General features: G+C 39.5%; 1 protein-coding gene across 6 annotated transcripts in view; it reads right to left on the minus strand.

Moving 5' to 3' along the window:
• ASB15 (ankyrin repeat and SOCS box containing 15) overlaps positions 1–15815 on the minus strand; it is a 35189-nt gene that overhangs the window by 1522 nt on the left and 17852 nt on the right. For 5 of the 6 annotated variants that reach the window (XM_075065272.1, XM_075065278.1, XM_032768821.2 and 2 more), the window contains 4 exons: positions 13240–13485; positions 4866–5037; positions 3776–4346; positions 1977–2130 (listed from right to left, as the gene is read on the minus strand). In XM_075065272.1, coding sequence (XP_074921373.1) covers positions 1977–2130; positions 3776–4346; positions 4866–5037; positions 13240–13485 — 1143 coding nt within the window. The remainder of the gene's footprint in view (positions 1–1976; positions 2131–3775; positions 4347–4865; positions 5038–13239; positions 13486–15815) is intronic. The other variant, XM_075065285.1, reaches the window with a different exon arrangement.

A 15815-nucleotide genomic window follows, 5' to 3' on the forward strand; every position in this document is an offset into this window, starting at 1 on the left:
AACAAAATCCAAAAAAGTAATTTTTTTGCGCACCAGTGTGAAATACAAAAGAAAAATAAAGACAGCATCAGCTTTAAATTTGAAAATTTTGCCTTTTATCAGTTGATATTACAATCTCCACATTATTCAGACAGAATTTTGTATTTATTACCCTAATAGAAAGAGAACTGCTTTGGTGAAGGTTTATAAAAGCATAAACACTCATATTAATTACCAGTTAGACTGAAACAGCTCCAAAGAGAACTGTACCAGATAAATATAGACAAACATATTTTCCACAGTTCAGTAAATTAAAATATATTAAATAGATCTTCATTTCAGAGTACCAATTCCAGTTTGTGTGCACATACATATAGATATATTTTAAAAATAAATGTAGATGCTCAATAGACTAACAGCTCTATCGCAATATAGCATATAAATATGTATTTAGGCACGTTACACATACCCTTAGGAAATTGTTTTAGGACATCTTCCTATACATATCTAATGGCAACTTTTCAGAATTTAATTGCAGCTGCTTTAAAGTGGCACTGAAAATATCATAAATTAATTCCTTGCCTGTATTACTAATAAACTAATGAAACTGGGAATTTTTTTAAAATGTAGGCCTAAAGTGTCCCTTAGACATAAGCATATACCCTATGTAGCCTATGTAAGGGACAGCAAACTTTGTGAAGTCATAATTATGAGGTGAAATCCTGCATATGTTTATGCTTCAGCTGGGTAGTGTGATTCCCAGCTCAGGCAGACAGACTCATGCTAGTTAGAGCACAGCTAGCACAAGTCAGTCTATCTGTGCTACCAGCTGCAATATAGACATAACCACTGAAGTCTATGACAAAATTCCCATTGACTTCAATAAGGGCAGGATGTCACTCATGGTGTTTCTGCTGGCAGGGCCGACGAGAGGGTGCGGGGGGAAGCCGGTACAAACTACCAGGGCCTGGTGGTCCTGAAGGGGGCCCAGGGCCCACCTTCCCCGGCTTTGTCGGCCCTGTTTAGCCAGTCCATCCTTGCTGGGGGGCCCAAAAATTTTTTTTCACCGGGGCCCGAACCCGCTCTTAGTGGCCCTGTCTGCCAGATCGATCTAGTAGAAGAGTAGGATTTCCAAAGGGTCAGGGTTCCTTCCACCCAAAACCGGAAAGGACTTCTGCTTCCTAAACCTGAGGATTCTTTCCTAAGATCTTGGCAGATCCTGAATGATCTACTGGATCAAGAGCAATCTGCATGAAGTTCCCATGCCCCCTCAGTGCTTCTAGACCCCCCAGTCTCCATGATTCCCGAATTGCTGCTGCTCCTGAACCTTCTCGGTCCTGGGGTTAATATTGTGGTAGAATGTCCCATCTAGTTTGTAAGCCTTTTAAAAGACAGGTATACACAGAACCTGTGAGAGGCTCAAATAAAATACAAAAAATGATACCCCGATAATGCACATTGTGTAAATCAGATTTAGGACATTGTGGCATACTAAACGCCAACATTTTACAGTCGAAGCGTTCCACATGCTTTCTCATGTTGGTCTCTGAAGAGCTATTAGGTGAAGGAGGGAGTAGAAAAATGAAAGCGTGGGCAAATGCCCCTCAGTAAAGGGTCAGCCTCTCACAGGATTACACAGTGATGGGTGCGTTAGAAATACATATGTCAGTGTAGGGTGAGATTCTGCCACCACTATTCACCTGGAGGTACCTTGCTCTCCAGATGAAATAAATGGGGCTTCCCCCAGAACAAGATACTATTCAGTGGGGAAGATCCTTAGCTGGTATAAATTGTCTTAGTCCAATGATGTCAATGGAACTAGGATGACTGATTCTACCTGAGAATCTGCCCCAATCTGAGAGAGGGTGTCAGGAACTGGCCCTTAGACCAGGTGATGCAAACAGAACATATCAGAATTAAATATAGCTGGTAATAGTAGTAATTTTTATAAACCTTTAATACCAGATCAAATCATTAAACAAATGTTAGACATTTACCTAATATCTGGCGTATCTCTGGCCATTCTTTCTGTGCTTCTAGGACACACTTTAGTTTTGAGCACAAAGGAACATAATCCATATAGTCTATCAAAATGCGAATCACATGTCCAACTAAATGTTTCAACCAAGGAACTGTAATAAAGGCACAGAACTGAAAGGAAAAACACAGATTACTTTTAAAACTCACCCAGGGAAATGCCAAAGTGATGGAATTTTAAAGAATTTATTTACAGAAATATCCTGTAAGAAACAGTCCTGTACTGACATCCCATGGGGATACAATGGATCACCTAAAAAGTCATCTCCAGCAATCTCTAACTTCTGATTCTTCGTTTGAACAGAAACCTGAAGGCCACTTTTCATTATGTCAAAGATGACAATATCTTAATAACTTCCTCATTGTTTTATTCCACTTTGGTTTTAGGAGTAGGTTTAAACATATTTCTCTAAAAAGGACACTTTCATTACATGTATGCTGAGCATTATTGCTCAAACAATAATCTCAAACTCAGAGGAAAACCTGGAGGACATTAACTCTTAGGCCTTTATCATTTTTATCTACTACTATCATAACTCTACACTTTTCGGCTATACTTTACATTCAAATTTGCTTGAATATATCCCTGAAAAATGGGTTTGAGGTGAGTCTCAAAACCACCTATGAAATAATATGGCACCCTTGGAAATCTTTGATCATAAAGCATTCAAAGTATAAAATCCTCAAACAGTATCTTGTGTTACCTGTGTTACTAATAACAACTTATCAGTATCTTATGCACTCTAATTGTGTTGGAATGCCTGCTGCTAGCAGAATGCTAAAAGGCATCCTGCTCCCATTGAAGACAATGGGATTTTCATCAATGACTTCAGTGGAAGAGGGATTGGAACCAAATATAGTTATATTTTTTCTTTTAAACCCACCATTTTATACAAAAGATATAAATGTTCCAAGAATTGTATCTCATAAGTACTGTGTTTAATTGTACTGACACCACTTTATAGTAATGCTTTGCACTTACATAACTACAGAACCTTTTATCTGAGGATTTCAAAGCACTATCCAAACTTTAATAAAGTAAGCCTCACAGCCCTCTTGTGACAGGAAGATATTATTATTCCCTCTATCCATATGGGGAAACTGAAGTACTGACAGGTTAATGCCTAAATTTTGAATTTTTTCCCACTATCTTTGTGTGTCTCAGTTATTGGGATACCCAGGTCCTGATTTTCAGAAGTGCTGAGCATCCACAGGTCTCATTTGACTTCAGTCAAAGTTTTGGATTCTCACTGGCTCTGAACATCTCAACATCTCAAGCTGGGCATCAAAAATTTGGACATTTCATAAATTTGGTCTAACATCTCAATCCTGCAAACACTTATACATACATATAACTTTATTTGTGTGAGTAAATCCATTGATTTAGATAGGTTTACCACACAAGCAGATATCACATGCTTAAGAGTTTGCAGGATCATGCCCTATGTTTAACCCAAAATATGCTGGCAAATAAATGGCTGAGTTGGGAATAGAACCTATTTTCCTGCCTTCCAGCTCGCTCCTTAAATTGCTAGTCAAAACTTCCTTGCTACAACCTCTAACTCAGTTTCAAAAGTAAAACTACTTTATATGTGTCATTTTCTCTATACCAGAATAAAACTGAAGAAAGGTTATGTGGGGGGTAAATAAGTATGTTGATATCAAGAAATCTTAATTCTGCATTAAAATATAAAATAAATTTAAAGCAAGGTTACATTGAAGAGAAAAATGAAGAGAAGAAAATGAGGAATGTGCTTACTGGAGTATCTTTTATTACACAAGATGTCCATCCTGGTAATACCTCCTCTTCTGGAAGTGACCACACAAAAGAACTTCCAAAGATGTTGCCATGCATACAATCAAAACACCTCTCTGCATTATATCCATGATTCAGCAACAGCCTTAGCATTATCTCATCATTCAAAGCATACTGAATGGCACTGGGGAAATGGGTGTCATTCACGAGCATGAAGTAGCAATTGACATTTGCTCCATAGGATAGAAGCAATCGTACAATTTCATGGTTACCAGCTCTCACTGCTACAAGAAGACAATTTAGAGGATCCTTGTTTGGGTCTGCACCAGCTTTGAGTAATACTTCTGTGCAGAGAATGTCATTGTTAGAAACAGCAAAATAGAGTGCCGTTTTCCTTTCATCATCGTAGTTTTCAGAAATGTGTTCAGCCAGGAGAGTATTGACATCAAAATCATTTTCAATGAGAAGTTCTAGACACTGCACATTCTGGCCATCTGCTGCTGAGTGAATGGGGCTTAACCCACTTCTCTGGACTGCAGTCTTGGATGTAACTGGAATTAGATATTTCAGTGACCTAAAAAGATAATGAAGAAAATTTTCATCTGGCTAAAATCCACCCAGACATCAACTTCTTCCCCACCCTGCAGCTAAAATCCACCCAGGCATAAACCCCTTCCCCAACCTCATGAAAACAGGACATCCAGTTGTGACTTTCTACTATCTAACTGAACATTTCACCCGAGAAGCCAGATTCTGCCCTCACTTACTCCTGAACAACCTCAACAGACAAATTTCTGTCTGAACTTATACCACATGAAACCCCTTTGAATTAAATGGAGTTGTACAAAGTGTAAATTAGCACCAAATCTCCTAATTACTTTCTTTTAGTTCTGCTAGGGTTTGTTTTTTGTTTTATATTTCCTATTGTATATGCTGAAGCCACATTTAAGATTTAATTTAAAATAATTTAATGTACATACTTGTCAAATATGAATGATCTTTAAATTTGGACTTTTCAAATCAAGCCTTTAATGTGACATAGTACTAGATGTGGTATTATAGGGGAGAATTTGAAGCCTACAGTTATACTCACAAATAATGTCCTTCATAGGCTGCTTTGTGTATAGGGAGCTGTCCTGCCCTATTAGGCACATTACCACTTCCTCCATATTCCAAAAGAAGAGCTACACAGTCTGGATTACCTCCTCCAGCTGCTTCAAACAGTACTGATGCACCATCATCTGCTAAAGCATGAACATCACCACCTGGTGGAAGGATATAAAGGTAATAGTTAAGTCCAAAGGAACTCAGAAGATATATCTTGTCTTTAAAATATCCTGAATTTCTTTTCTCTTCATGTTCAGTTATTAAAATTGCACCTTTAAGAACAGAACAGAAAAGTTTATAGTAACCAATTTAGAAATTAAATGTAAAATTTAACCATCACAGATATAAACGTATATATATTGGGAAAGTGGAGAGAAATCACTTGAGTGACATTTGCTTTGAGCTGAGATACTAAATTGAGGATCTGCAGTATTCTGAAGTCCTTTCAAACGTGCATAATCTCAGATCTGCATGTTGCTACTTTTAAAAAAAAATTGATGTAGGAGCAGAAGTAGTACTTTCTTGTCACTTCTAACATATATATTATTGTATACCTTTTATTTTCTTCCAGTGAAGCAAAAACATTCCCATGTGATGCCTTCCTTCCAAAAAAATCTAATCTTGGGAAAAAACACATTCAGTTACAGTAAAACCTCAGAGTTACAAACACCTCGGGAATTGAGATTGTTTGTTACTCTGAAATGTTTGTAACTCTGAACAAAATGTCATGGCTGTTCTTTCAAAAGTTTACAGCTGAACACTGACTTAATACAGCTTTGAAACTTTACTATACAAAATGCTGTTTTCCCTTTTTTTTTTTAGTATTAGTAGTTTACATTTAACACAGTACTGTACTGTGTTTGTTTTGTTTTCGTCTCTGCTGCTTCCTGATTGCATGTTTTCAGTTCCAAATGAGGTGTGTGGTTGACTGATCAGTTTGTAACTCATAACTCTGAGGTTCTACTGTGAATATTTCCTTCTGAGACTTGGAAGCAGGGCCCAGCAAGGTAGCTGGAGACAATTTTTGCTTTGTTTTGTGCAGTTACTTATTCTGAGGTGAAGATTTCAATGTTAAGTTTAGCTTTTAAGAGTCTTATATGAATTGAGATAATCCCTAAAGTGCTTTGGTTCCATAAACCAAAGAGTGAGGGTCACGTTTTCGCATTCTGTGTCTGTTAAATCACAAAACCTTGTAATCTGAGTTACAAGCTTGAGATCTGGCATGGTTATAGGCAGGCTGCTTTGCAATATAGAACCATCGTGGCAGCGCATCCTAGTGACTATGGATGGGATTAAATATATATGTATATATTACACAGTTTTATCTTATTTGATTATCCAGGATTAATCTATCTATTGAGACACTGCTGCAGCTCACATATTGGGTATTTGTCCTGGACTAAATATACTAACTCTGATGGCTCTCATTCTACATCCACTACATGTGTTCTTTATGCACAGAATCCTCCCAGTGACGTATCAACAATTCTGCTTTGGAGTTTGTTGGACATTAGACAGAGCACACCACAGGTTAATGCTTTGATAAATATAGCCAAGGTGCTGTGGGATTCACTCAGAATCCTGGTGGTATTTAGGCGCTGGATACTTACAAGGCCTGAAGTATGTCAAAAAGACTCATTCAGTAGTTTGAAAAGGCAACCTTCTGCACCAAGGGAAAAAGCACATTAATGTGAATAAGCAAAAAGTATGCGATTAATTGTCTTTTACAAAAGAAGGTCAGGCACTGGTATTTGCCTGAATATGTGGAAAAACATTTAAACAGGACAATGATCAGCAGTGGTAGTGTAGAAGGACTGAAGCACAGGGTCAGCAGTAAAGGAGGAAGGCTGTGGGGAAATATATTGATAGAACGCAACTTAAGACATGTACATCTGACATTTTCCTTACTTTCTGTTTGCTTAGTCTATTTAGTTTGTGAGGGACCATGCCTATATATGTGTTTGTTTAGCATTTCCCTCAAGGTGCTACACAATTATGTAGCAAAGATTATTTCAAAGCACACCTTACAGTACTGAAAAATGACTACATTTTTCTCTTACTTGTCCACAGCATACAACTCTTAGCTTAAAACAGATGAGAGCCTGCCATGGCTGTTTCACTGTCAGTTTGTTGAAATAAGAGGGCACAAAATCAGACCACCTTTAGTGCTAAAAGTTCCAAAAGACACCTCAAAGAAGGATGCAAAAGAACTGCATGATGCTTCCATAGTTTAAGTGCTGTTGCCAGGATCAGCAAAGGCATTTCAAGATTTTAACAAAGGTGTAGGCAAACTATGGCACACTGACACATGAGCTGATTTTCAGTGGCACTCACACTGCCCAGGTCCTGACCACTGGTTTGGGGGGCTCTACATTTTAATTTAAATTTAAATGAAGCTTCTTAAACATTTTAAAAACCTTATTTACTTTACATGCAACAATAGTTTAGTTATATGTTATAGACTTATAGAAAAATAATAATAATAGGAGATATACCTATCTCCTAGAAGTGGAAGGGACCTTGAAAAAGTCATTGAGTCCAGCCCCCTGCCTTCACTAGCAGGACCAGCTACTGATTTTGGCCCTAGATCCCTAAGTGGCCCCCTCAAGCATTGAACTCACAAAGCTGAGTTTAAGCAGACCAATACTCAAACCACTGAGCTATCCCCCCTGCCTTCTAAAAACATTAGAATATATTACTGCCACGCAAAACCTTAAATTAGAGTGAAGACAGCACTCACTTCTGAAAGGTTGCTGACCCCTGTTTTAACATAATCTCAGGACAGCTGGAGCCACTGGAAACGCTGGATGTTGTTTAAAATGTCTGCTGATCAAGTCTGCAGAAAAAATTTGCATGGGAGAAAGATGCGAGCCTGTAATTGGCAATCTTCCTAGGAACAGGAAAGTCTACCAGGATGTAGAGCAGAATAAAACAACTGTTTCTTCTAATAGAGCAGAGGAGACAAGTGAAGAGTGGTGCAGTATATTTAGGGAACAGGTGCTTTGCTCACCAGGGGGAAGGGCACAAGCCACACATAGCAGTGCAGCCAGAGAACACTGATATGTAAATTGCTGCACACGATAAGCATGAAGATACCACTCAGCATGGCTTTCATGGAATCAAGGGGAGCACAAAAGACACAGATGATATGGGTCTAACAACTAGAAAATATTCAAACAATGGAAATATGGTTGAATATTGGAAAATACTTTGAGTGTTCTGCAGTACATGAAATTGCAAATAATAATAATTAATAACAAGGAGCAATGACTACAAAGGCCTTACCCATTTTCTGTGCCTTTCTCATCTCATTTTGGCTACAAGATGTAAGCAAATGGCATAGAAACATACATTCCCAATAGTAAGAGATGTATCTGCAGTGTTGATCTCAACATCAGAATATATTCATAGAATATCAGGGTTGGAAGGGACCTCAGGAGGTCATCCAGTCCAACCCCTGCTCAAAGCAGGACCAATCCCCAACTAAATCATCCTAGCCAGGGCTTTGTCAAGCTTGACCTTAAAAACCTCTAAGGAAGGAGATTCCACCACCTCCCTAGGTAGCCCATTCCAGTGCTTCACCACCCTTCTAGTGAAAAAGTTTTTTCTAATATCCAGCCTAAACCTCCCCCACTGCAATTTGAGATCATTACTCCTTGTTCTGTCATCTGCTACCACTGAGAACGGTCTAGATCCATCCTCTTTGAAACCCCTTTTCAGGTAGTTGAAAGCAGCTATCAAATCCCCCCTCATTCTTCTCTTCTGCAGACAAAATAATCCCAGTTTCCTCTGCCTCTCCTCATAATTCATATGCTCCAGCCCTATAACCATTTTTGTTGCCCTCCACTGGACTCTTTCCAATTTTTCCACATCCTTCTTGTAGTGTGGGGCACAAAACTGGACACAATACTCCAGATGAGGCCTCACCAATGCCAAATAGAGGGGAATGATCTGTTGGCAATTCCCCACTTACACAGCCCAAAATGCCATTAGCCTTCTTGGCAACAAGGGCACACTGTTGATTCATATCCAGCTCCTCATCTACTGTAACGTCTAGGTCCTTTTTTGCAGAACTGCTGCCTAGCCAGTTGGTCCCTAGTCTGTAGCAGTGCTTGGGATTCTTCCGTCCTAAGTGTAGGACTCTGCACTTGTCATTGTTGAACCTCATCAGATTTCTTTTGGTCCAATCCTCTAATTTGTCTAGGTTCCTCTGTATCCTATCCTACTCCTGATTGTCTGTGTCATGGTTCCTGGTAAACTGCCCCGCTAAGACCCTCTACCAGACCCCTGAGTACACTCTTCTCCTGTGCCTCCACATCTCTTTTGGAAAAGTGCCTGTGGACAAACCATTCCCTGACTGGGTCTCTAAGTTACATGTCGGGGCACAGCTGGCTCCCAGCCTGGTCATTAGGCAACCCAGCAAGCTCAGCTGGGCCCAATGAGCCCTCTCCTAATGGTTTTGCTTCCTGACTGGGCAGGGGAGCCAGCAGCCTGCTACTTGAGCCTTGCGGCAGCACCACTACAGCAGCTGCTCAATGTGAACCATGCCTGTAGCAGTGCTTACACTGTGTTCACTTTGGCTTATTGCCCCAGCCACAGCTTCCCTTCTCCATTCTGGTTTCTGATTCCTAGCTCCAACTCCTGGTGCCGTCCCTGATTATGACTCTGGTGTACCCTTTGGCTTAGACTTTGACTTCTGACTTCAGTTCTGACCTTCTGCTTGGCCCCTGATTCCTGCTTCACCCTGGAGTCAGTGCCTGATCCCTGGATGCTCATCATTACCTGAAATGCCACCACAACCACCAGGCCAGGTCCTGCTCCACCCAATAGGTAGGCCTCACAGGCCCTGGGAGCTTATGTTACACCCTTCTGGTTACCAATCATATTACTTAGGAGGCCAAGTTGGCTTGGCACCTGCAAAAGTTTTCCTCAGGGAGCCTTCAGCCAGTAGAATGTGCAGTGACACATCAGCAGCTTCTCCAGAACAAAGGATGATTTATTATTTATTTTATCCCTCTTCACAGCTATAAATCTGGCTATGGTGTTTGAGAGGAAGCTCCTTATCTAGGTCATTGTTTTATCTTTCCTGCCTAGTTTTGTAATCAATCCCTTTTCATCTAACTCTGTGCATTCAGGAAGGGTAATGTCACCCAGGTATACTGAGGGCATAAGATATGTATTAAAAAATACAAATATTTCCTAGTTCTCCACAGTTTGTATGGCTCAATCAATAAAAGACAAACAAGTTTAATTCCTTCTGACCAAAACAGCTGAAGTCTGTGAATGAACCCAAACAACAACCAATTTTGTAGAGCAGTGTGATTTAGTGGACTGATTTTAGGGATGGAAGCAAGCAGCTCCTGAGTTCTAATCTATATTCTGCTATTGTCTCACCCTTGTGTCTATTACCCCACCTATAACATGGGGTAATAATACATACCTACCTCACAGGCATGTAATGAGGATGTCTGTGCAGTGCTTCGTTACTGTAAAGCACTATATAAGTGTAAAATATTATTCTAAATAGTCAAGCACTTTGGAGAATAATTCCAATGCTGCACTGATACACTATGTTATGCATGCTGCCCGCCAAAGTGGACATATTTCAGGACCATCTGGAAGAGCTGACACTACCCATTCAGATGATTGGGACTATGAAAAGAGAGAGAAGTCAGGATGGAAGGCACTGTGAATTGCCAAGTTTGGGATACATTTGTACAGTGCTTTGAAAATATAAAGTGCTACATAATTTCTAAGTACAGTTAGCAATTAATGTGTGCTATAAATTGATACAGTGTACACATGAAACAGCTTGCAGAGGGCAGTATAAACAACATACAGCCAATGCTAAATATACTGAACTGTAACTGAACTGTAAAGCCCTGATAGAAGCTGCTACGTAGATTAGTAATTTAATTGCATGCCAGAGCAATAACTGTAAAAGACTGTTCTTTGAGTCTGCACCTAACAAACTTCAATCATTGCTATGAACATGGAATGCTAACAATGATATGAACTCTAACAGAAACCTTAAACACATTACAACAGCACTCTGTTACGTTGGAATTGGGAAACTAGATAGTATGAAGCTTAAAATATTAAATATAGCTTAACATAAGCAATAAATGAACATCTGAGTAAGCGAGTATATTGCTGCTGTGCACAGGTGAAAATTGCTGCGTGTTGGCAGAAAAGTATCTATCTAAAACACTCATGGGTGTCATGTAATTCCTTTTTGTTTCTGGGATACACTTTCAACTGTTGTCTCTTCTGTCATTTAAAACATATTTAACTGTGATAGAATTATGCCCATTGTGTAAAGGAGGGTTTATGTAGTTGAGTCTGAATCTGTATTCTAGACACTCCTAATATGCTCGGTTTTTTTAAAGAAAATAAGTGACATTGGAAATATATAAGTATAAATGAATATTAAAAAAGGATGGATTATAGATTGACATTATGGACAGTGAAGATTAGTTCCTTTTATTGCCAGCAGGAGTGTTCTATGAGGGTTTTCCTGTTGGAAAAGAGATCAGCATGTACCATTGTATTACCACATTGTGTTTCATGCTTTTAACCCAAAGTCCAAGGGTTTCACTGATTTATTGCTCAATATAAAGGGAGAGCTGAGATGGAAATTGGGAAAAATTAGGTTATGTCTATACTTAAAACACTACAGCAGTGCAGCTACAGCATTATTGCGCTTCAGTGTAGAGTAGACAGTCATTACAGTGACCGGACGGGTTCTCCCTTTGCTGTAGTTAATCTACTTCCTGAGAGGCAGAGGAGAAAGAATTCTTCCATGGACTTAATACCATCTACATTGGGGTTAAGTCAGTTTAATTACCTTTTCATACCCCTGAGTAATGTCCCTGGGTTGACCTAACTCAGTGGTACTCAGACTTATTGCACAGGACGGTCTCTATAAACCTAAGCAAAACCTTGTATGGGCCAAGCAAATTCTACATATTTTAATAAGATTTAATATTACCTTTATTGATTTATATTTTAAGTTCAGCTTGTTCCATAGGTATTTAGATAGGCTGTTTCTATGTTCAATATTGTCTATTTACACACTTGTGTAAACTAAAATGATGTCAACATGATGACAAAATGCTAATGAATTGGCCATTGTTTTGAAGCAGGCCCCGGACCTTATGAAATGCTCTGGTGGGCCACAGGTTGGGCATCGCTGACACAACTTTTTACTGTAGACCTGCCCTTTAGTCTTTCTTGCGCGTTAACTGGTCAGGTGACTGAAAAGAAAACGTGACACATGTTTCAAACTATCCCAACAAAAATTGTGGGACTAACGAAGTGCCTGTTCAATTTCATTGTATAAGCACATCTCTTTTAGTCACACCGATCCCTGATCTTTTATTGGAAAACTACCCATTTGGATTGTGAGTGCTTTAGGGTAAGTATGTTGTCTTCACACCTGTCTGTAAAACATTTAGCATACTATGGCACTAGAATACAAATTAACAATAGTGTTTAGCAGTTTTCTAGCACTTTTACTCATAGATCTTAAAGGAACATTGTCCCTGTTTAATAGATGTGGAAACAAATACAGAAATATTAAATGATGTGACAGAAAGGAGAGGGAGAGACTGCGACTTCAGAAAGAGGGGGGAAGCACACACCTGAAAGAGTCACAGTTCACTGAGGCTATAAATTAATGCTATCTACCCATTGAAATCCAGGATTCCTGACTTTCTGTGGTGTCAAACGTTGGTTTCCACTCATGGAAAGTCATGGAATAGGCTTTAAAATCATTTTCTGGTTATCAGCTGCCTCTTGGGGTCCGTCTACACTGCAATAAGAATTCTGCAGCAGTGAGCCTCAGAGCCTGGGTCAACTGTCTTGGGCTTGTGCTACAGGGCTAAAAATAGCAGTGTAGACATTTGGTCTCTTAGATCCTTCCCTTTTGCTGGGTTTCAGAGCCCAAGCCCAAACATTTACACTGCTATTTTTAGCCCTGTAGTGTAAGCCCAAGTTATATGACCCAGGCTCTGGGACTCGCTGCCATGGGATTTTTATTGCAGTGTGGACACGCCCTGGCCATCTCCCTGGTGATCACACAATAAATAACCCCAGCAATGAGTAAATTATGTTTGGAACCAAGATGAAAAAAAAGAAAATCAAATGGAGAACCTCAAACAAGCTAAAATTAAAGTAGATTTTTTTAGACCAAAGTTGCTCTCTAGCTAACTGTGATCTTCAATATTTATTTTTTTAAACACAGTGTAAGATCAGTGACACTTACTGCCCTTTTAATGTGATCAACTATAAGTGGCCTCACATATGCTCTAGTAACCAGACAATATGTATGCAGCTGCTGAAGCTACCTGCCTACATACCTTTATGAATAAGATGCTCCAGCACATCACAGTGTCCATATTCAGCAGCAACTCCTAATGGCGTTACCCCATAACCATCTTTCAGGTGCACATTTCCTCCATTCTTCAGAAGCAGAGAAACAATCTCTTTGCAGCCTTGTTTTGCAGCTTCATGCATTGCTGACCAGCGTTTTACACATGGCTGGTGGATATGACAGTTGTATTTAATCAGAGTCAATACCATTTCGTAAGACCCCCGTCTCACAGCTTAAAAATATGGAAAAGGAAGAAAAAAAAGACACCATTAGAGATCTCGTTACACATGCTGAAAGATGAATTGTGAGGCTTACATTTTTTTCAGTGTTTGAAGAAAATTAAGCAGTTCATCCATGTGGGCCAAATTCAGACCTCTGTCCTAGCAGTCCGTGGACCAAATACGCTGGCAAGTAAAGGGTGGTGAAAGTTACATGCTGGGTGTAAGCTAGTCAGCCAATCATTGTACTTGCATGCAAATGGTAAAATAGTGTAACCGGCACTGATTGACAATCAGCGTGTATGCAAAATTTATGTTCTGAGGCTACAGAAGCAGGAGTATTGCAAGAAAAGCAACAAACAGAAGGGTAAAAGCAAAAACAGAAGAGTACTGCTTTATCTTACTCCATCCAGTTATTTGCTTTTGCAGCCAGATCACTTTTCCTTCCCCCTTGGCAAGTAAGGTACATTCTCAGGGCTTTGTTTTTCATGTATGGATCTCCCAAAGATTTCTATCAGTGTTCCACATATGCAAGGCATGTCAGATTGGCCTTCCACTGAACACTATGTTGATATACATTTACTAGTTAACATGAACATCCATTCTTCTTTCCAACTTGGATCTAGTGTATAACTTGCACCACTATTTGTCATAGCTGAATACAGCCCTTTGACTTCAATAGAGTTTTAGGTATCCAGCTAAACAGTCCTCTAATCTACGGCTCTCTTGTAAAGTTAGTGCAGGAATAATTAAGTTAAATGAAAAGCAATTCTCAGTTGTAACTTATATTGATGGTAAGCACTTGATGATGCTCTCACTGACTTCAGTGTGACTAGGATCAAACTGTAAGGTGCAAAACACCCTCCACTCCCACGGCCTCAATTACAAATGACAACAGCCTCAGAGAGTAAGAAAACTACATGGACAAAAAACTCTACCTTTCAAGAAATCATAAATAGAAATATCCAGGAGAATAAATTTAGCGGGTAAGAAACAAAAATCCTTTTCCTTCAATTCTTGTAGGAGTTTACTCTTCCTGGTATACATCAAGCAGCAATGGCTAATAATCTTATCTTAAAAGTTCTATGGATTTGCAACTACTGGAAAGAACTGGAGAAATACAAAGCAATAAATCTAAAGAAACTTTGATAGATCCTTTGTGGCTCAGACCTTAATATTTTAATACATTAATTGCTTCATTGGGTATTCTTTGTGGTTAGAATTGACAAAAGTTAGTACCCATAAAATGTAATGTTTTAATAAGTCTATTCGTATTTCAGTATGTATGATGTGGGAATTGTATTAATTTTACAGATTGATTTTCTTCATAAGGCCTTGAGTACTTTCATTTTCAACAAGAGCTGGAAGCCGGTGCACTTAAATTACTTATATGGGATAAAGCTCATTTAAATATATCAGCAGAAACCTTTCCAAAAGAATAATCTGGCTTTGAACTGAGTTAATTCTTAGTAATTGTTGCATGCCATTTTCCACAAATTCTTTCTGAAAATGAAAATACCCAACTACTTCTGACAAATCCTGTAAAAATAATAAAATTCCATTATATTCTCCAGTAGGCCACCCATAGTCATAAACAACTATTTGTAAAACATCCAATATTTCATTAAAATTTGTGCAGCCTTGAGTTAAGCCCTCACTTGGGCTACTAACCATTATTTTTGCCTTGAGCCGTCACATGAGGCCAGATTTTTAAAGGTAATTAGGCACCTCTGATGGGGTATGTTCCCCCCACATTAGTCCTGAAGGGGTCAATTTAGACCACATAGGCCAATTAACCTATAAGGCTGAAAACTGGGGAATATTTAGGCTGAGAGGCAAGCCCTAATTAAGGGAAGTTTACCTGTATAGGAACAAGTGAGGCTTCTATAAAACCAGGGAGCTGGTAGCAGAAAGAGGGCTGCGGGGAAGAGAGCTGCAGGCCCTCTCCCTGGAACAAGGGATACACAGATTTAGACCCCAGAAGAAGGCTTTGTCTAGTAGACCCAGAGGAAAAGATTTGGCTAGAGGAGTGGAGAAGGTGAGGTAGGAAACACTCCGAGTGACAGGATGGGTTGTCTGGATCTTTGCTGCTGGAGATAGGGCCCTGGACTGGAATCCAGAGTAGAGGGTGGACCTGGGTTCCCCTCTCAGCTACTGAGTGAGTGGCACAATTTGGGCAGTTAACTTGGAGGCTTTTTAGGTCCATGTGTTCTCATAGACTCGTAGATCAGAAGGGACCAATACGATCATCTAGTCTGACCTCCTGCACAAAGCAGGCCACAGAACCCTACCCATACACTTTTATAACAACCCCTAACCCATGACTGAGTTATTGAAGTCCTCA

Source organism: Chelonoidis abingdonii, chromosome 1 (genome assembly GCF_003597395.2).
Source record: "Chelonoidis abingdonii isolate Lonesome George chromosome 1, CheloAbing_2.0, whole genome shotgun sequence".
Taxonomy (NCBI): Eukaryota; Metazoa; Chordata; order Testudines; family Testudinidae; genus Chelonoidis; species Chelonoidis abingdonii.